The 23658-nt window shown below is 36.5% G+C and overlaps 1 protein-coding gene across 1 annotated transcript in view; it reads left to right on the forward strand.

The window, feature by feature from the left end:
* Window positions 1-23658, forward strand: part of Muted (biogenesis of lysosome-related organelles complex 1 subunit 5) — a 41737-nt gene that overhangs the window by 17064 nt on the left and 1015 nt on the right. Inside the window, exons 2-3 of the mRNA XM_081755334.1 lie at window positions 6267-6349; window positions 18969-19157. Of these exons, the coding sequence (XP_081611460.1) occupies window positions 6267-6349; window positions 18969-19157 (272 nt within the window). The remainder of the gene's footprint in view (window positions 1-6266; window positions 6350-18968; window positions 19158-23658) is intronic.

Here is a 23658-nt window from a genome sequence, read left to right on the forward strand (position 1 = left end):
GATAAAAATAACTTCCAATGTGATCACCTTAGTTATACCAATAATACACTAACAAAAAAGTCAAAAACCCAGGTGGGTTTTAAGATGGGTTTTTTCAGGTGGGTCCAACCCGAAAAAACCCGGTGGGTTTTTTCGGGCTGGGCCCACTTGGGCAAACCCTGGTGGGAGTTACATCTCCGGAAGTAGTTTCGGATTACGTCTTCAGAAGTACAAATTCTTACTTACAGGTAACTCACACTGGCTCTCTTCGCGTCAGTTGCATAATAAACAGGATATGTAGAGTCTATATGAAGTGATAATAACCACTGTTGTCCAGTTTTGTGAAACTCACGATAATAAACAATGGCATAAATGAAATTAGAAAAATACAGAATTTAGACTAGTGTAAGACGCCGATTGTGATAAGATTGCACAGACATAAAGAACATCGAAAAAGAAGCGACACCTGTTATATATATATATATATATATATATATATCGGCCAACAAGCACATTGAAAGTGTCAAATGGGGACATAAAAATGGGGTCAAAATGAGATTATGTGGAATATAGCGAGAACGAGAAGAGATATCAGAAAAGTTTAAATGTACGAAATACTACCCATAGTCGACGCATTTCAATGAGGTAGTAGGCACCCATGAGAAGAGAGCAGAACATCCGAAAATGGACAAATCACGTGTACAACATTGTCACAATGTGTTGCGGAAATGAGCGAAAAGGGTGATAAGGAGCAGGAAGAAAGAAGAAACGAAAACAAAAAATACCTGTTTTTGCTTTGGGTGCATGTTGCCCGTATGCGAAAGAGACGCAGATTTATCTCAATGCCCAAAGATGGGATAACACGCAGGAAGGATGCAGACGCCGTTCATATAGACAGCCAGCGAGACAGCACTGCTTGGTGGGTTGCATATATCGCGTAATGAGAACAACGATGAGATGGATGTTGGAAACGAAAATGTGTGTAGGCAGTAGTAACACAGAAACAAAATTGTTACTATTACTGTTATGTTGTACGCGTATTTTCGTAGTGATGTAATGTTGATATTCATGTGTGGTAATGATATTAATGTTGCTGTTTATCTTACGTATGTGGACCACCTGCGATTACGTTCTACTGTGGTATGAATTTTTGTTTCCATTACTCGGTGTATCACAATCGGTGTGTTACACCTGTGTACTAGGGATGCGCACGAGACAAGATTTGATGCTGTCTCGTAACGAAAATGTGCTGTAAAAGTGATGTCTCGACTCGAAAAATGTATTCTCTATTGGAAGAGCTGTGCCTCGACTCGAATTTTGTCAGGAAAATTCTGTCTCGACTCGCCTCGTGCGCATCCCTACTGGGTACCCTGCCTTGTAAGTTAATGGTAGAACAACTTACCACTCCAGACATGGGCGGCGATTAGGGAGGAACGAGGGGGCAGCTGCCCCCCCCTCCACTTTTTTGAAGTGACGTCCTAATTTATATAATTTCATTTGGAAATGTAAACAGGATGTCCACACAATTTGGAGAAAAGATCTCTGACTTTTCCCTTACTTTCCATGACGAAAGTTCCAGATTTCCCTGACCCCTGAATAAGTTAGAAATACAGAAAAAAGAAAGAAACCCCAGCCTCCACACTTCCCATAGTTGGCATTGTTCTCTTCCGCTCCTGTTTTTCTTTTTTTATTTTCTTTCCAAAGGAATGTAAATTTACAAACATATGCATTAGGCCGATATTGATTAGGCCTACATATTACACAAAATGTAAAGTTACAAACGAAAGTGTGCAGTATACAGAGTACTTAAGGTATAAAAAATACACATTATAATACCAATTACACAGCATTATAATATTGCCTATAGTAATAAACAGTTCATACATGATTTTACTGATTATTAAAAAAAAAAAAAAAACACACACACACACACATTATGTAACACATACTTTTGCTGGTGCAGTTTAAATGCAACCCATTTAGAAATTTGTTTTCATACTTTCTCGCATAGTTTTCTTCTCATTGATCTGAATATCCTTGTCTTCGCAGGTTAATTTTCTTTTCTTCCTCCAGCTCCTTTAGTTGTTGCTGAATCTTCCGTTTCTCTCTCCTCTTCTCGTCTCCAGCATTTATTTCTCTTTTCCTTTCCAAATACACCTGATATTGTCTCATTGGACTTCTCACTGAATTTATCATACCTCTTGTAATTGTTAATCCTGATGATCCACCTATTCTCATCACAGAATCATATATGATCCGTTGAGCCACCAGAGATTCTTCTTGTAAGTTCTCAACAATGAGAATTTTATTTATTGTGAAACCACTTTCAAAAAATGCGTTTCCGTGAAAGAAGATAAAACACAATTTCATAACTGACCGTAAGTCAACGAAGTTCTTCCCATTTCCTAAGACTAAGTAAAAAACTCATCAAGTCGAATACCATCTCTGTCATTGGCTATGAATTCATTCGAGTGTTCCTTAAATTCTTCAGTCTGAGCTTTCACTGTGAGCCGGAGATACTATTTCTTCGCGTTCTCAGCCACTTATCCAGATATTCTTTTTGCACCATGCAATTCTTCTAGAACAGCGTCTACCCTTTTGAGCAAATATGCCAGGATGCACTTAGATATGTGTATTATTGAGAACACTACATTTTACATCCAGTAACAGGAAAGAAATCAACCCTATTTCATAAATTCAGTAATTGAACAATGGACCTAAATCGATTTTTCCCTGACTTTCCCTGACCAATCTGCCATTTCCCTGACTTAACTTGATACATTCCCTGACCTCTCCCTGACTTTCACTTATTTTCCAGAATGTAGACACCCTAGTAAAGGTTTCGTATGTATTACTGTTCCATAGAAAAATATGGTGCCATATGATATTTGCCGTTGCGTGAATACGTATTGGATATTTGTCTTCCCGTGGAGTTAAGAAAGCTACAGGAATTGCGTTTTAATTGCAATTCAAAGCAACTAATATTGCAATTGCATATTTCTTTAAATGTCATAGCATATGCTTGCAGTACTTATTGTATTTCATTTTTTAAGAGTAAAAACATTGATTTAATGGCATGTGTGGAATTAAAAGTATAAGTTGTTCATTAATTCTCAGTTTCAATATAACTTCTGTAAAACAAAGTGTCATTATTCATTACTATGATTAATATTATCCCTTCTATTTATTTGTTTTGCAAATTTATTAAATAATCTGATCGCACAATTTTCCAGACAGAATTTTAAGATGTTCATGAGCAAGAACTCAAATCTCTTCTTACACTTTCGTTGTTTAAGACTATAAAGAGCTACTACCTACCTATTGCTCTCATGAATTTACTTAATAAAATAGAAATACGATATACAGCATTTTAAGTGAAAAAAGATAGTATCCTATTAGTTATACAACCTTTCATCAAACAGTGTTAGAAACAACCAGGAAATCTAACATTGATATACAATTGTTAAGATCATGTCTTGCCCCCCACTTTTAACGTCCAACCGCCGCCACTGACTCCAGAAACTGCATTATGTCCATGACCATAACTCCTTTCACTCCAGCCACCATCAACGTACACTGTTATGTATGGAACACCATCGGGGTCAACATGTCCCTTCTCGATTGCAATTTGTCTTTCTCCATTTTGTTTCATTTGAGACCATAGACTATCAGCCCAAACCTGCAGACAATTACAAATAGAAAAATAAGGATGACTTCCTAGCACAAACTTAGTCGAAAGGTTTGTGACATAAATCCAAAATGCGTTGAAGCAATTTTGGTGTCTTTACTGAAAATGTAAAATCAACTACATATAAATAAATACAAATAAATAAATAAATAAATAAATAAATAGAAAAATAATTTAAACTTTGGAACAACAATTCCAGTTTTCCATTATAATTTAAGAAATGTAAGTAATACAGATCTAGAAAGACAATTGCAAACGTAGTAATTATAATAAATTTTGAATGTTCAAATTTACAATGTTGTAGGCCCAAAATAAAGTTTAAGGAAGTATTCTAGTTTTCTTCAGAATGAGTTATTGTTAGAGGGAAATTGTAAGCCTATTCTTATTGCATATCAAACAAATGTATTACTTACCGTTTCTAGGTGCTGTTCAGTTTTACTAAACAGATCATTACTCATGCATGGAATGTTCATTACACTGAGTAGCTCCTGAAGATGGGAATAACCACTTCCAATTGTTAGAGTACCCCAAACTGCACTTTCATTTATTGTCATAACTTTTGACCTGGGAGTTTCTTCAGTTGAATGACTATTTCTCTGTTGCATACCCTGCACTTGAAATTGATATAACTACGGAGACCAACACGTCTTTCTTTGTGATACCGCAATTTCCCTAAAGTGCAGACTTCACGGTGTTTATCTTGTAATGTCATCGACCACCGAAGGACGTGTCCCAAATCAACAATTCTGCGGCCACTTAACTCAGATTTCTTGGTGACTTCCGTTTCAGGCTCGATAACATAGAATGGTTCGATTTCGGTACTCTGGAGGAAAAAGAACTCAATATGAGAATAAGAAACTTTCCCAATTTTATCATAAAGACACAAAATGAAATGTCTATAAATTAATAATCACAATCCGAAATTTAAATTTTAAAATGATTTATTTTTATTACTTAATCTGCTCTTATACCTTCCCTCCATGGGCGCCCTAAGGGGGGACGGGGGCACGGTCCTCCTTTGACTCACGAAAATGTATAATGTATAGACCCAGCATTGCGACCCGGGGTTGCATTTTTCCCCATTCCACCAGCTCCAACTATACGCCCCCCCCAGAAAATTTTCTTCGGGAGTCGTTGCCCCCCTCCCCTTGTAACAAAAAATAATCATATCGCAGACCCGCCCTCTCTCCTAATCTGATTACGTAATAACTCCTTTGTACGTACAAAAGTATTCTGTGACAGTCTTTGTATGAACATTTAACTTGTTCATATACAAAGTTACTTTCTTGACAGGATATAGTTCTCAAACAGATATCCGAGTCCGGTGTGAACACACCACTGTCTACATACGATATGTAAAACGTAGTGCTGTAATTTTACTACATAGCTGTTCTCAGTAATATAATAAGCATATTATTATTATTATTAATTTTAATTATTATTATTATTATTATTATTATTATTATTATTATTATTATTATTATTATTATTATTATTATTATTATTATTATTATTATTATTATTATTATTATTATTATTAGTTTTGAAAGAAACATAATTTTAATCTGCTTTTTTGTGTAGAAAATATATAAACTATTAAGTAAACATCCTTACCTCATATTAAAACTATCTTCCTGCTGAAAACTTCTAGAAGAGCTCGTAGATTCTTCACCGATGTCTTGGTCTGTCCGAAGGCTATTGTCTCCCTGTAGTGGAGTATCTTCCAAATTCTCTGTAACGGCATTTACCGGTACATTATCACATTCAAGTTTTCGTAGTTTCCACGCTAGACGACGTGCTTTAAATTGCTTATTTCTTTTTCTCGTTTTTGACAGTAGTCGTTTCTTTCTAGCCATTATCACGGATAGAAAATCACGCACCACCTTCACAATAGAAAAGAGCAGCAAGTGGTTAGTAACACTGATGCTTTCTACGCTTATGGACGAAGTATGGCTACAGTTCACATGGCGGCGCCACCGTACGACGGGAAATTCAAAATTATCGAATGTTGTAATAAATTCCTACTTTTCTCGAAATACGTTCAATTTTAAAAGTAAATAATTATTGCAAAAGAAAGGACAACACTCAGGCTATAGAACTATATATATTAATTCATAAACATATTCACTATCTTAGTGTAACGGAAAGTGAAAAAAGAGTGTTACTTTGCAGCGCGTTGTTTTGCCGAGAATTGTTGTAATTGAATTGCGCACTTCTTCAAAGAAAGTCACATAAAAGTTAAGTAAACAAGAACAAAACTTTGTAAAGTTACTAGATCTCTTAGAGAAAGTGTAGGGAGTAATATATTTTAGTTTCACTGTTCTTGCTTTATTAATTTAGTTGAAAAGTAGGAATAGCTTATCGTTAATTAATTGTTAATTATTTCATAATTAATTAATTAATCTTCGGAAAAAATATTTAGAAACGATATAAATATCATCATTATCAGTCTTCCAATAAAAATCAGAAATATTTTCCCATTATTTTACGAAAATCTTGAACGTCGTGTATGCCCTTAAGCTATATTCAATAATTAAATGATAATACCGGCATATATATATTTATATAAGTTTCTTGTCTAATGAAATTTACTTTTCAGATGCTGGAGAGATATGGTCTCGTCTATTCGATCACAGGCCGTTTTTGAATGGGGAGATAAAATATTTCTTGAAAGAATTTGAGGTATGTATTTTTATTTTCATGTTTTTGCGTAGAACTAGACTGAAAATAAAACCTAGCCAGAAAACTAGTTGCAGTATACCTACGTTTTCAGATTTCTCTACCCCAAATTTCTCCACAAAACTTACTTTGCGCATGGGTTGCATGGTAGCTCAGTGATAGAGCGTTCACCTCCGGTGCTTGGGGTCTCTAATTCGATCCCAGCTCTTGCTGTGTGGACTTTGTGATGGACAAACAGCGTGCTCGTGGTTTTTCGGGGTTCTCCCGTTTCCTCCCACTTTTTTCATTCATTTTTCTCATCATTACCGTCTCCTTTAGCCTAACCGACATAACCATGGGACGTAAAATTTTCATTTCATTTCATTTACTTTGCGCATTTCTTCAACAGTTAAAGACAGCGTTAGTAACGGCTGCGCTCCGAGTGGACAGACATAGTATCTCCTGAAAACAAACTATAATAATAGAAAACAAACACTTAACAAATATTTAACTTGGTCCGATCAAATTAACGCATCATGCAAGAAGGCTTTTGGAATTCTTCATTCTCTCAGCAAATTAAAAAACTTTTTACCAACACAGTTAAAAAAAACTCTTGTTCAAACCCTAGTGGTACCACATTTGGAGTACTGTGACACCGCCTTAACTGACGCTGATATACATTTACAAAAGCGTTTGCAGCGAGTACAAAATGCTTGTATACGTTTTATTTTTAACTTAAAATTCTCAAATCATGTTACGCCATTCTTTAAAAAGCTGCAATGGCTGAAGATGCAGCAACGGCGAAAATTGCACTCGTTGGTACTGCTGTATAAAACACTTACTTTTACAGAACCTTCCTATCTTCTAAAACACCTTAATTTTTTAAGCGACTTCCATGAGAGGGACACAAGATCACGTTTTAATAGCCAACTTGCAATTCCTATTCATAGATCAACTTATTCCTCCAAATCATATATAATTTCAACGTGTCGTGATTGGAATACTTTGCCAACCTCGGTACGTGAGTCAAAATCTTTTGCATCTTTTAAAAGAGCAGTTTATAATTTATTGTTATCGAAACAGGGTTGAATGGACACAGAGACAGAAGAGCCAATAGAGAAGCTTGTCATAAAGATATGAAACTCAACATTTATTACATATTGTAACATGTATGTACTTTCGTGTAGCACTATATTATATTTGTGTTATATATATATATATATATATATATATATATATATATATATATATATATATATATAACACAAATATAATATATAATGATAATCACTTTTTCGTAATTACACAATTAAGAGCGGTTTTTTTTTTAAGTGTGTATGTGTTTATAAGACAGGTTATTTATTTATTTATTTCGAATTTTTTTGTATATCGAGGTTAAGGCTATATGAAGCCTTATCTAACACCTAAACATGATACAAAATTCAAAAATCAAAGAATATAGCTAACAATAGCAAAAGAAATAAAGTTAGAAAGAAAAAAAACACAAGAAACAGACTTCCACAATGTGTGTGTGTGTGTGTGTGTGTGTTTGTGTTTGTTTGTTTTCCAAGTGGCCGTCTGTTTCTTGTGTTTTTTTTCTTTCTAACTTTATTTCTTTTGCTATTGTTAGCTATATTCTTTGATTTTTGAATTTTGTATCATGTTTAGGTGTTAGATAAGGCTTCATATAGCCTTAACCTCAATATGCAAAAAAATTCGAAATAAATAAATAAATAATCTGTCTTATAAACACATACACACTAAAAAAAAAATCGCTCTTAATTGTGTAATTACGAAAAAGTGATTATCATTTGTTCCACAGAGATTAGCCAGAGTACGAAGTAATAATAGAGATTTATTATATCCAAATTTAAATAAACATACAAGACAGGGTAACATAGTATACTAATATATCTGTTCTGTTTTATAACATTGCGCACTTTATTTTTCGATACTGTGTTCTGATAGATGATTGATGCAAGTGTGCATTGCAAATCAAAATACTAGTGGACAAACCGAAACTAATTGTATTTTTTACCCCGACCAAAGGCTATGGAGTCGGGCTCTCGAGTTTGATGTTCACGCTCACCCGACTTCAACTTGACAAAGTAGAAGTGATGTCGAAAAGATTGGTAAGTTTGAGGTCGAGTAAATACGCGTGTGTGAGTGTGAGATTAGATCAAAGTGAGCACGTATTTTAGATTTTAGTGTGATTTTTTCGTAACAAGTTGCTATTGTGCTGCCACAATGTCTTAAGCCGTGGCAAAAATGCGAACTAAAGCTCACACCTATGCGTTGAGCCAATAAAGGTTCAGCTGTTGTTAAGCGAGAGAAAGCGAGTGGAATTCCTTCAGCCGATAGCAGCGCTTGCAACGGAAAACGAGGGATCAAGTCAATGTAGTATATCTATAGTATGTGTTTGGAATGTGTAGCTGCTCTGCCCCCACTGTTATTTTATGATGTAGATTATTGGAAGAAATCCTTTGGTGCAAAATGTATTTTAAGTCATGCTTGACAGGCGTGTCAATGTAAAGAAATTTTAAGGCTAGCCTGATAATACGTAGTATTGTCAAGTCTGAAATAAGCTTGCAATCGAGGAACTATGGTGCTGCCAAAATATCTTGAGCCGTGGCAAAAATGTGAACTAAAGCTCACACCCTCACACACCCACGCGTTGAGCCAATAAAGGTTTAGCTGTTGCTAAGCGAGAGAAAGCGAGTGGAATTCCTTCAGCCGATAGCAGCGCTTGCAACGGAAGACTAAGGATCAAGTCAATGTGGCATATCTTTAGCAGTGCTACAGTGTACGCTACGTGAACGAGTTTGGTTATACTGCCAACCTGGCGTTTAGATATAGGTGAATTGCATACTACAAAGGGACAATCTGTATTATTCTTGTATTTGTATTTTATTATTCTTCATATCTTGGGATTAACTGAATGATCATCTCCGTCAACGAACTCTAATCCTGATTTTTGACCCTCTTCATCCTGGACAAAATAGTTGGTGGTCCATCAAATAGTTCTTGATTTTTTTTTTTTCTCTTCGGACGCTATACTTTATGCAGTCGCCTGATTTTTAAGGAAAGGCGGGTATTTTTGTGAAGTTAGTAACAATATCAATGTTAATATGCTCTCAATCTCTACTTGATTGTATGAATAAAAGAGGGGGAAGCACGTTGGGCAAACTTCATATCGTGCACAAACACTAATAAACTTCTCAAGAAATTGTGCAGTTGGCGCTGGGTGGAGGATGCTGAAGTTGCTCAGTGCGCTATTGGCTTACTACCACATATCAAAAAGTACTTGGAACAATATAAGAAATCTCCTCCAAAGTATTTGGAAGATGGAGTTGTTCTGAAAATAACTTATGATCCGCTTATCCTCCCTTCGGCTTTTTTGATGTGTATCAGTGGTAATATTGAATCTTTTCTGGTTAAGTTTTAAATGTCAAAGCAACTAGCATCCTTGTTGTGTACACAGTTTGAATGTTTGATTCTTCATCTTATAAGTAGATGTAATTTATACAGATTTCTCCAAGGCGTTCGACGTAATTAATCACGATATACTTCTAAGCAAACTTGTGACATTCAATTTTTCACAAAACCTGCAACAATTTATAGCGTCCTATCTTTGCCAACGCAAACATCGCGTTCGATACAAAAATATTTTAACTGAGGAATATGTCGTAGACTCTGGTGTGCCTCAGGGATCGAACTTACAAGGGACATCACCCAATTGTCCGGCTCCGATTTCAATGAAATTTTTGTTGCTGATAGAGGACATGCATTCATTACTTGTGATGACAGAAATTTTTGCCATGGTGCATGTTTTCTATTTTTTAATAATTTTTAAAAGTTGTGATATGGTTAATAGAGATTACTGCAGAAGTCCCTTACTACCCTTTGTAAACGGAGTGTTAATGAAAGAACAGCCATGTAGACACGTATAGGGCCTAGCGGGAAGTCGTATGGTATGTATGACCTTGACGGCAGCCATCTTGAAATCCGCCATTTTGAATTAAGGCCAAGTTTTTTAAATGGGAATAGGGTAATATGATACATAATTTCGGGCTAGAATTTAATCAGAAAGACAATGGTGAAGTTAGTTTTAAGATGCGCCCATTTGGTAAAAAGTTACAGGCTTTTTAATTCTTTATACTTACTATGTGCATAAATCCCTTACCTCCGCTTCTAACCCGCGTATTAATGATAATAAGTGGATAAAGGTTTCGGTAGTACATATTATGCCTAGAGGGAAGTGATACGATAAGGGTATCATTGACGGCAGCCATCTTGAAATCCGCCATTTTGAATTAAAGTGAAGTTTTGAAAACTGAAAACCATAGCATGTGACACCAAATTTTAATAGTAAATTTTCCCCAAAACCCAATGGTATGCTTATTTTTGTTCTATAGTTAACCAGTATGAATTTATGACTCTTCTAATGTGCACGAAACGTCCATTATTCGATCTTTCAAACTGGCAACACTCCTAATTGCATCGCATGTTTTAAAATTCCAACTGGCACTTGGCAACTGTTTCCATGGCTCATGTTTTCTAAATTTATAACATTTTTTAAGAGTTGCGATTTGTCTGTTCATGAATAGTGTTGGGATAAGCATCCAGCCATCTTTCTATACTGGTTAACTACAAAACAAAAATAAGCATACCATTGGCTTTTGGGGAAAATTTACTATTAAAATTTGGTGTCACATGCTATGGTTTTCAGATTTCAAAACTTCACTTTAATTCAAAATGGGGGATTTCAAGATGGCTGCCGTCAATGATACCCTTATCATATCACTTCCCTCTAGGCATAATATGTACTATCGAAACCTTTATCCACTTATTATCATTAATACGCGGGTTAGAAGCGGAGGTAAGGGATTTATGCACATAGTAAGTATAAACAATTAAAAAGCCTGTAACTTTTCACCAAATGGGCGCATCTTAAAACAAACTTCACCATTGTCTTTCTGATTAAATTCTAGCTCGAAATTATGTATCATATTACCCTATTCCCATTTAAAAAACTTGATCTTAATTCAAAATGGCGGATTTCAAGATGGCTGCCGTCAAGGTCATACGTACCATACGACTTCCCGCTAGGCCCTATACGTATATACATGGTTGTTCTTTCACTAACACTCCGTTTACAAAGGGTAGTAAGGGACTTCTGCAGTAATCTCTATTAACCACATCACAACTTTTAAAAATTATTAAAAAATAGAAAACATGCACCATGGCAAAAATTTCTGTCATCGCAAGTAATGAATACATGTCTTCTATCAGCAACAAAAATTTCATTGAAATCGGAGCCGGACAATTGGGTGATGTCCCTCGTTAGGACCTCTATTATTTATATTATTTGTTAATGATTTACCACCTGTAATAACATCCTCCCACAAACTATTGTTTGCTGACGATTTAAAAATCTATCGTAGTATCTCCACGGAGTTAGACGCTATTTCTTTGCAAAGCGACATAAATTCTATTTTCCAGTGGTGTGAATCAAACAAATTGCTGTTAAATATTAAAAAATGTAAAGTAGTATCATACACCAGGAAAATGAACTATGTCCGCGATGTGTATACTATTAATCAAACACCAATTGAGAGAGTGGATTATATAACTGATCTTGGAGTCACTCTGCAGTCAAACCTATCATTTGATATTCATGTCAACAGAGTAGTTGGTGAGGCCTTTAGGAACCTTGGCTTTGTGATGAGATTAGGAAGTGATTTTTCGAACACCGATGTCCTCAAAACACTATACATTGCCTGTGTAAGGTCTAAGGTGGAATATGCAGCGATAATATGGGGTTCTGATAGTAAGAAATATACAAGTAAAATCGAAAACATTCAAAATAAATTTGTGCGCTTTTTAACATATAAAGAAACAGGGATATATCCGAAATTTGAGAAGTATGAAGATCTTCGAAGCAAATATTCATTACAATCACTTGAAATCAGGAGGACTCACTTCATTTTATCTTTCTTACATAAAATAATTCATAGTACAGTAGATTCAGAATATTTACTATCAAAAATCAAACTTCACGTCTCACATAGAGCAACCAGACCCCATAATAGCATATTCCATCTCTCAGCGCAAAGGACTAATGCATTGGATGTATCGCCTGTCAGAAAAATGTGTTTATTGTATAATAAGATGTCAGAAAAGCACTGAGATAGACATTTTTAGCTATAGACAGAATTTTACTCTAAATAAATAAGGTGTAGATCATGTTATATGTATTTTCAAGTATTTTGCTGTCGTATTATTTTGTTACCATATGTGTATTTTAAATTATATTATCATGATGGGAAACTGTAATTAGGCATCCGCCTGTTGTTTTCTGAAATAAATAAATAAATAAAGAGATTTATTAAAAATGGGGGCTTAATAGAGTCGGACACGACTTTGAAACTGTTAAAAGTACGAGTATATGATGAAAGTAAACTTTGATCTTGTTCTAAACTCGACATAGGATTTGCTGGGAAAAAAAAAATTAAATTATAGCAAAGCTAATGAAAGACTAAGGCATAAATTTTTGCTAAAATGTAGCAAATGTTTGGTATCAATGTGCGGGAAGGTTCTTGGAAAATCTCCAGTGAAATATAGGTTTATGTGCAGTCTGTCTTGTCTCATTCCGAGAGATTCGTGCAAATGGGAATTTGTGTGAAAGTCATATGAACTATGTTGTGCAAAAATTATATGAGTAAAATTACATTCCGCAACGAACTGCAGAAGAAGAAAAACATCAGTATAGTAAAATATTTTCTAAATTGTAGAATGAATGGAAGGATAAGTTTGACAGTTTCTACTCTAAAACAGATCGACTGGACACTTTTTGTTACAATTTTCTCGGAAATAATGATCAATTCGAAGAACTGTGAAAAGTGATAAAAGTTATTCTTTCTCTCGGAAATGCTAGTGCTGAAAGTGTTTTTTCTCTTAATGACATGATGGTAGGAAACCTAAGGTAAAATTCAATAGCAGCATTGAGATTAGTGAATTATTGTGTAAAATGTTGTGGGGGACCTTGTCGGTGGAAATAAATGGAAAAATGCTTCACTGTATTTGTGCTTCATGGAAGCGGTATGAGGAAGCCATGGACAAAGAGCGTGCCACAGAAAATACACTTGACTCAAAATTACATGAGCGTAAACGCACCGTTGATCAAATTACTATACTGGAGAAGAAAGCAAAGTTATCAAAAGAAGGCAACAACCTATTCTTTTTACATACCAGATCCTCTATAGGTGCGAATTCTGTAACACACACACAGAGTGAAAAAGTGACCGACTGGTCCAGGACTCGAACTCGGGATCTCTAGCATACCGTGTCGATGCGTTAATCACTGCACCACCCAATCCGCTTCCCAGAACAACCACTCACTCTCTCGATGTTGATACTCTCATCTCGAACTGCGTGGCTTATATCACAGACCTCTGCTGTGAATGTTTACTCCTTAGTATATGTAAAATCATGACCGTCATAAGGTGGTCGATGGACACAGGATTGTCCCGTCAGAGCAGGGGTCTGTGTTACAACCCACATAGTCCGAGAGCACTGACCTCGATATTGAGACAGTGAGTGGCTGTTCTGGATATCGGACTGGGTGACGTAGTGGTTAACGCATCGGCACGGTATGCCGAAATTTCCAGGTTCGAGTCCCGGTCCAGTCGGTCACGTTTTCTTTCTCTGTGTTATTATTCAAAAGAAGCTGATCTGGAAAGAGAAGCTATAAACGTGGAAATTGCCGCCTTGAGACAATCTTTTACGTAACTCAATGAAAACACGTCACACCTGTTTGTTAGTTTACTATGTTAGTTTCTGTTTATTGTCATCAAAATACGTCATGTAATGTTCTGTTAATGTATTTATTTGCTTGCATATATATATAAAATACTCAGAAAGGCAAACGGTGGATATTGTGGTGGGCAATTTTTTTATTACTTTTATCTAACCAAGATCCTTAGAAGCTAAAATATACACTAGAAACTCAAAAAATTGAAAATGTGCACTACATACCGGAATGCAGGATGATACAGATTATTATTATTATTATTTTAAATAAATTCTTTCTTGACCCATTTATTTATCTTAAAATATCTTTAAAACTAACTGTCCTTTTTCGTTTAGTAGAACAACCCGAGAATAAGAAATTTTAATGCGTATAATTGGATATATATTAATGAAAAAAGGAAACAACCAAATTTTTACACACCAGATCCTCTGAAGGTGCGAATTCAACACACAAAAAGTGAAAAAGTGAAAAAGTAAATGACTGAACCGAGACTCGAACTCGAGATTTCCGGTATATTGTGCCGGTGCGTTAATCACTATGCCATCGAAGTGATGTGGTCTGAGTGGAGAGCAGCGACTTCGAGAGTGAAATAGTGTGTGGCTGTTCTGGAAAGCGGACTGTGTGGCATAGTAGTTAACACATCGGCACAGTATGCCGGAGATCTCGGTCCAGTTGTTGCATTTTCTTACTGTTTGTGTGGTATCATTGGGTACTTAATTTAATAATAATCCAAGATTTATGTAGTATGCTTTGATATTATATATAAATAACAGTACTTCAACACCGTTGGTAATGACCGAAGAACTCCGTTGAAACTATACGGTTATTAGGTAAAATATCGACGCGTATTAGGTAAGTCTTTGATTAGGTAAGTTTCACCGTAACTGTTACACTTACTTAACTCCACGAAATTGTGATAAAATTGATAAGATTTGTTGTAATAATAAACTGTGGTCTTTTTAACCCAGTAAGGAATATGTTCAATCAGGTAATAGGTTCAGACCAACACATTAACTTCTACTAATATTGGAAAATATAATCCTTGACAGGATTACCGTATGCTCGGCTACCTGAGCATGAAGAAGTCTTGAAAAATCCCGAGCGCCATGGCGACTGAAAATACGAATTTATGACGTAGTGAGTTCCATCGTGAACTTTGAAAAAGTCAAACAGAGCATTTTTCATGAATGATATGAATTCAAACTGCTTAGCAAAAGGGTGAAGTTAAGCGAGGAAAGTCGATTCAAACAAATAAAGATTTATGATTTTAGACAAGTTGGTTCGTATTGTGTTAGTAGTATCTGTGTTAAATATTTCTTGTATGAGGCGGTTTACAATAATAAAGGACATTAAAATTATGTATGCGCATGAGAGAATGATTCAAATTAACAAAGAGCTCCCTTATGGCTAAGCGGTTAGCGTATGCGCCTTTGGCGTGGGAGGCCCGGGTTCGATTCCCGGCGGGAGCTCATGTGGTTCGGATTCCACGTTAATCTGTAGGTCCACGTCTCATACAGCCTCGCTGCTGAAAGGAACGATAAACTAAAGTCAACTCAACTCAAATTAACCAAAAAAAAAAAAAAAATTGCTTACTAATAAATCCTCCCGCGGGGAAACTAAATATTTTCTGAACGTATCGGAACAACAATCTAGTTTCGTCTTCAGTGGTAAGGTAAGAAGGATGAGAGAAATATGGTATGTAAAGAAAGAATGCATACCACCAAATAAATATAACGTGAGAGATGGGTACTGAAACCAAGCAGAGCGACAGTGAGCGAAAGAGAGAGAGAGTTGAATTGAAAGAAGTACTGTGGCTATGTTACGTCACTATTGCTAGATCCAAAATATACAGAAAATGGTAGGTAACCAGGTTTTATCAATGTTGCCAAAATCCATATTTACCTAAAGGATTGTCACTTCACCTGAAACAACATACAATATGAAGCAGGTTAATGTGATGGGTTCAGAAAAAGAATTATTCTTTATCTGGCTTTGGATCTGGATTTTGGCAACATTAATAAAATCTGATTACCTACGTTTGATGTATATTTTGGATCTGGCAATAGTGACGCAACATAGACATCGCACTTCTTTCAACCCAAATCTTTCTTTCGCTCACTGTTGTTCTGCTTTGTTTTAGAGCCCATCTCTCACGTTATATTTATTTGGTGGTATGTGTTCCTTTTTCCATATTTATCTCATCCATTTTTATCCTTAGTACCTTACCATTGAAGATGGAACTAGATTGTTGTTCCGATAAGTTTAGAGGATATTTAGTTTCCTCACCGAGAGAATTTGTTGGTAACTAACCACTCTTTTGGTAATAAAGGACAATTTGAGGTCATCAGCAAGATCGGACAGTCATAATAATAAGTGTCTATACGTGAGTAATCCATTACTAAAAAACTTTGGACCATTTAGAACACTGGACAGTTGGTATTGCATGGCTCAATCTACAAGGCGTGTGAACGGACATAAAAATCACGCGCTATTGCTTTTTATAAAACTTCACGTAATAATGCTGTTATATTCGGGGGATAATAGCCTATACTGTAAGGTAACGTTGTACTTTCTATACTGGTAAACATAATATAAGGTGAAAGCGCAGGCTACATATTTGTGGCACCTGGTGTTCACAAATTAAACCTAGGTATTAGCGCCTAGGTCAGAAGAAAGTTTTGTGAGCCTTGTTAGTCCTTTTAAGAAAGGATGTCAAGCAAAATAATTAGCTACAATACTCATTTCAAACGGCAAATGTGATGATTTGCTGAAGAGAAGGGCAACAGAGCCGCAGTATGTCATTTTTATGTGAATAGATCCAACATACGTCGATGAAAAAGCAGAAGTAATAACTTGAAGCAACAAGTGACAAGTTAAAAAAAAAAAAAAGTCACGGCTTTTTACACGTAACGCAAGGGTTTCCTCATGGCTAAGCAATTTAGCGTACGCGCCTTTTGCGTTGGAGAGACTCGGGTTCGATTTTTGGCGGGAGCTCATGTGATTCGGATTCCACGTTAAGCTGTAGGTCCATGTTTCATATGGCCTCGGTGCTGAAATGGACGATAAACTAAAAATTAAATTTACACGCAGTTTTTTTTTATTTTTTTTATTTTTTTTTTTTAGTGAAGATGAATACTATAGTTGCGAGTTATAAATGTGAGAATGCAATAATCTGTTAAATTAGCGTCTCGCAATTAGTGTCATATAGGCTAAGAGAGGTACATAATAAATACAACCGAATGTTGTTGAGAAATGGAGAACTTTATGAAAACTAACGGACATTATGTTGTCCAATACTAACTCTTGAAATCGAGTCAGGAATCCTTTGCACCAGAAGCGTGCGGACTATTGCTAATCAATAGTTTCTTCTTATGTACAGTTACAATACAGTAAAATTACGGAACATGAGACGTGCCGGCAAGGAAATGAGAGTTGTTTGATTGGGCGTAGGCTAGAGTTTCAGAAAATCACCGTTAGATGTCAGTACCAGTTCGCAGTCAGTCAAAAGTAAAATGGCAGCCGCTCAACAGAAGGAGTTTTGTGTCCTGCAGTTTGCACAGACTGAGTCAATGATTTCGGTCCAGCGTGCTTTTCGTCGGCGTTTTGGCATTGATCCGTTTGCATCCAAAAACATTCGTCGTTGGCATCGCCAATTTGAAGAGACAGGATACTTGTGCAAAGGTAAGAGTCCAGGTCGGCCTCGCACTTCCGATAAAATGCTGGAAACAATTCGACGTAAATGTTTGAGCGGAGTCCGCGAAAATCTATTCGTATCTTCAAATGCTACAGAATTGGCTATTTCCACAACTTCAGGAGGACTCTGATGACTTTATTTTTCAACAGGATGGAGCTCCACAACAACGTACGTCAGTTTTTCAATCACTGTCTGCCTCAACGCTGGATAAGGCGCACGGGACCCTGAGACACTGCCCTACGTTCTTCGCCTCCAAGATCGCCAGACATGTCGCCATGCGATTTTTTTCTTGTGGGGATATGTGAAGGATAGTGTGTTCATATCCCGCGTACCTCGTGACATAGAAGAAGAACAGAATAACAGCCGCCATAACTTCTGTAAACGCATATATATTGTTTAAAGTTTATGACAAATTTAGCTATCATCTCGATGTTGTTGTGCTGCTGCTGGTGAACACACAGAGCATTTGTAATAGCATAGCTAAAACTTGAAGATTTTATGAATATTTCTTAATTTATCCTATTTTTGTAGTATGTTTCTATCAATACATATGGACTTTTGAAATCAGGTCATTCTTTTTGAAACACCATGTATTACAACGATATTGTATATCTATCTTGTAAATTTCTTCTATTTTTATATCTTGGTTTTGGGCAACGGTACTTAAAGGTACATAATCTGTTGTGTAGAAGAAGAAGAAAAAAAGAATTTAGATATTGTTGATTCTAAATATAATAAAGATGATTTAATCTTAGTAGCTGAAAATATGTGTTGATTTTATATGTATAATTGGTACTCTTAGTTACCAAACAGCAGATAGTTGTTTGTGTAAAACGTTGCTATGACAACCGAAAAAGAAAAAAAATATAATTAATGGAGTTTTGAGAATAAAAGGTAATAGTGATTCTATGTGGTGTGTCTGATTTTGTATCATTCAATCGTGTTGACATCATTTAAAAATTTACACGAACTGTGCGCTGGAATGTAACGTGTAAAATAAGAATAATAATAAGGTATAATCGTTACATTTTAGATGGTGGTTCCTCTATACGTTACAGTATATCCTCATATGACATAAATTAATGTGTCTGTTAATGTAAATTAACTTCATTAGTCTGTTTGTTATGCTTTTACAGGAGAAGCGGTCAGATCGTGAAGTGGAGAGGATATTCCAAATCCTCGAACGAGTGACTGAAATAAAAGAGACTCAGATTGACAGACTGAAAGTGGCTAGTGATGTTCATCTGCCAAACTTAAATGCAAATCTGGAAGTTGCAGTTAGTATGTGCAGTCGTATCATTGAAAAAGAAGAGGAAAACCGTGCAGTAAGTCACATTAATTGATTCATATTTATAATAATAATTTTTTAAACTTACTCTTTTATTTACTGCATCTAGTATTTAAGGTACTATTAACTGTAATGCTTCGGTATTCCTTAATTTTTCTCTGAAGATCTGGGCAACTCATCTCACTTTTTGCTGTTTTAACTTGCAATATATTGTGCACAGTGAACAACAATGAGATAATCAAAATTCGTTGCACTGGAATCCTCCTCTTCGGAAAATCTTGTTGTTCTGAGGAACATATATGAAGATTTTTATGAAGACTTGTAACTTCATGTTACTTTGTAAAAGTATTGCTTACCTCTAAGAGACACTTCGTAAACATACTCTTATAACCTTTAGACGCCCGCCAGGGATTTTAACAAAATCGTAGACTCTCACGTTGGGGGCTGGTAACCTCCTAATTATTACAGAGTCATGATTCATACACTGTTGGAAAGCTTATAGACCACAGATTGGAACAAGGTAACATTTGTGAAATTCCGCCGTATTCGTAGAAGAAGAAGAAAAAACAAAAAAATACGATAAAAATTGACTGTGGGGCCTGGCAACCCTTGCAGTCATTTTATCCTGATAAAATGATGCTAATGTGTAGGCCAGATACTTGTGACAATAATATTAAAAATGTTATCCGTTGCTGCAATGCAAAGCGAGATAAAATTTAATAACGAAATTCCTATAAAACATCTTGTGTATCATATTCAAAGGTCTGTTGCAGACCTTCGCGTTGACGGCCCTGTGACCCCCTCCCCTCTCTTTCTAATTATCACAGTCGTGATTCATACACCGTTGGACAGCTTATCCACAGATTCCAACGAGGTAACATTCGTGCAGTTCCCGCCGTATTCATATCTTGTCTTATATGGAACCGTCCTGAAAATAAATTTTCCCCCCTCCTTCCCCTATAAGCAACAAGTACACATACAGGTTACTGTCATGTAGGGGACTACTTCATTGCTTCACATACCAATTTTTATGGGTGTACCACAAAGATGGGAGGAATGACCCCCCTAAAACCTAATGAAAAAATAAAAGAAACAACCTTTCCTCGGCCGTGGTACCCTCCACGGACATAAAATGCACACTGGCGGAAAGCTTCATCCGTCAGGAATACATTGGTACCAAATCATCTCTCTAGCTTATTGATGTTTGTCGTAAAAATAAATCTAATTTACGCCAAAAACCTGAAACTTCAAAAATTGGTCAAATTTGCCCCTTCTCCTCCATATAAGCAAGAATTACAAATACAGGATATTACCATGTAGTGGCGTACTTCATTGCTTCACATACCAATTTTTATGAGTGTATTTCCAAGGGTAAGAATGCTCCCCTTTGCCCCTCCCCCCCAAAATTTTAGAAAAACAAAAATAAAGCTAAAAATAAAACACGACCTTTACCAACCTCCTTCCTAGCCGTAGGACCCCCACATGCAACCGGCAGAAAAGCTGCATCTTTCAGGAATACATTGGTACTAAAATCATCATCTTACCTTACTTAGGGGCTGAGCTATTGGGCTTTAAAGCCCCGACGTAGCAGTTGCGTCAATGGGAGTTTAAAGGATAACCTGAAATCTACGATTAAACAGTGTTTATTGTACGTTAAACAAACACGTACAGACATTTTTTCTAGTGCAAGGAATTTACATGATCATATTAACAAATTCTTTGACCTTATCTTTGTTTATCGTGCACATGAAATAGGGCAAGTTAAAATTGTAAAAAATGAGATGAGTTACCCATATCTGCTGAGGAAGGAGTCAAGAAACTGAAACAGAACCGTTAAGTATTAGACGCAATAAACAAAACAGTACGTGCACAAATAGGCATACCGTGTTGCTATTTTCTATTTTTTTTTTCAAACTTCTATGTTCTTAATATTGAGTCTGGTTATTAATTAAAGCAGTTCTGCAAGAATACAAGGCAGTTTCGTAGCTTAGGATATTGCCGACCGTGTGTGTCGGTTTTGTTTCCTGCAGCATGTAATATTGTCAATCTGACTGCATCTGCGTAAGTTATCGTTTATATTTGTGTGTCCGCTAATGGAACCAAGCGAAACAGTCAACTTATAACTTACACGATAACTTACGCAGATGCAGTCAGATTCACTATATTATGTGCCACATGGAACCCTTAAGAAAGTGTGGCTAACAGCATAGAATGATTATTGCCGATTGTGAGATGAAATTGGACAAATACGCTAAGTATACAGAGGTTGTTCACCTTACGTTTAGACGATTTCGTTCCTTCCCCCTCCCGGGCAGAATGGACTCATCCGACCTGGCTCATGGCGTCCTGCAGTGTTGTGCAGTGGCTTCCTGGGAACGGAGTTGTTTTTCCGCGCGGACGACAATAACGCACAAAACAGAACCATTATTGTGAGTGTTGTGTTAAATTTGTTTTCAAGTGTGTGGGTTTCCGCTATGTGACCAAAATGCTGCCCAAACTAAGCCGGTTTTGGGAAGGCTGTGTTGCGGCTCTTTATGACGCCCACTTTAGTGTTTCTGTCATTAGAAAATAGTGCAAGAAGAATGGTTGAAACACCAGTTTAAGTGGAATAAAAAAATGTTATTAAAAAGTACAAGAGCAACAAAGCTCCACCATTTGGATCACCAACGAAGTTGCCTAGGAAGCGGGAATGCACCAAGGCCACCTCCACCATGCAGAAGAAACTTCGCAAAATGGCAATGCAAGAAAATCCGCCAACACAAAGGTGTATGGCTAATCGTCTTGACGTGTCTTTGGGGACTGTGAGCCGGACGTTACACCATCAACTCAAGCTGGAAAAAGTCATGAAAGCTCGCGGCCATCTTCTCATGGATGCCCACCAAAAGGAACGAAAGTGTAACGCCCGGAAGCTGTACGAACAACATCTGGCAAAACAAAGGTGGATGTGCGTCGTAACGCTCGATGAAGCATGGGGAAACCGAGAGCCATCATGTACCGAGAGAAAGGCGCCAAGAACTTCAGAAGGTGGGTCCGTGTTTGTAAAGAATCCTTCCCAAAAGGGTTCATGGTCGTTACCGGCTACTGTTACCGAGGTAAACTGAAGATTCGTAGGGTGGCGAAGAACTGCAAAATAAATTCGCAGTATTTTCAGGAGCAGATCATGTGGCCGATCTACGAGCATGAGATTCCAACAATGTACGGAAATGACACCAATCTGATGCGCATTCACATGGACAAGGCCTCATCACATATCTCACGATCGCCCCTCGCATTCTACAGGGAGATGGAGGAGGCAAGCGGTATACAGGTGATGCCTTTCAATGAGACCTGTTAAAATCTCCATATGCAAGTCTTATGGACTATTGTGGATTTGGATTGCTGAAGCGGGCTTTGGGAAAACGGCGTGTGACAACTGTGAAAGGACTTTGGAAAGCTGTGCAAATGGAATGGGACAAGATTCCCCTCCCAGTTCGTCAGAGAAGCCTATTACGGTGAAAATTACACTGTCGGGTTATTGTTAGGAACCAAGGGAAACGCATCGAGCACTTACGGACCTGGCGCCATGGATTCTTCTAAATTTTTAGGCGAAATTGGCCAAATGTAGACTGAACAACGTCTGTAGAAAACAGAAAGCAAGGGATACAATAGCTAAAAGAAAGCCCCAGGAACATGTTCAAGGAGAAAGTCCTACAACAAGTAAAATTGGTAGATGTATTCCAGGAAAGAAAGAAGTTTTGAACAGATTCAACGACGCTTCTGCTCCAAAACTAGAACAATATTCAAGATGACTTGTAACATTAGCGAGATACAAGGTAACACACGTTTTCATTAATACAAAATCTCTAGAAGTCCATTTGATAACGCCTAAATTTCTCCTAGGTTTAAGATAATCTGTTCAAGATGCTTATGCTTATTAATTAATGATCAAATATTATATCCAGATCTTTAGTGGGCTCAACATACTTAACAGAAATATTATTAATAACGTATGTATAATAAATAGGATTGGTTTATTCGAAATCATAACAGTACGAGTTTTGTTGAAATTTAAAGGTAAGGCAGTACTACAAGACTATTTAACAACAGTATCAATGTTACCTTGAATAACAGCACAGTATCAATAGAACTCTAAATTTTTAAGTCATCAGTGTATATGAGAAAATGTACTTATTCAAATCATTTACAAATAAAAGAAACAGAAGCGGTCCGAAGTTAGACCCCCACGACATTATCACTAAGATAATTTCGTAAGTCCATGCCAACAATGTATAAAATTTTAAATTCATCGTTGACATTTTGAAGTATAGCAAAGTGATTGTCGTGAGTTGGTGAATTCAATCATGGCTCCCAGAAGGAAACTTGTAACATCAGATTTGTCCCCCCCCCCCCCCCAAAAAAAAATCTCTGAAAGCCGTTGTTACCGAGTGCAATATAGGATTAAATATAAATACAAAAAGTTTTAAGCGCTCTCAGTAATCCCATCCCCCCTCTTCTATGCAAGAAATGACCAAATAGGGGAGACAGTGGTGTAATAATAA

This window comes from Thermobia domestica, chromosome 4 (assembly GCF_964235325.1).
Source record: "Thermobia domestica chromosome 4, izTheDome1.hap1.1, whole genome shotgun sequence".
Classification (NCBI taxonomy): domain Eukaryota; kingdom Metazoa; phylum Arthropoda; class Insecta; order Zygentoma; family Lepismatidae; genus Thermobia; species Thermobia domestica.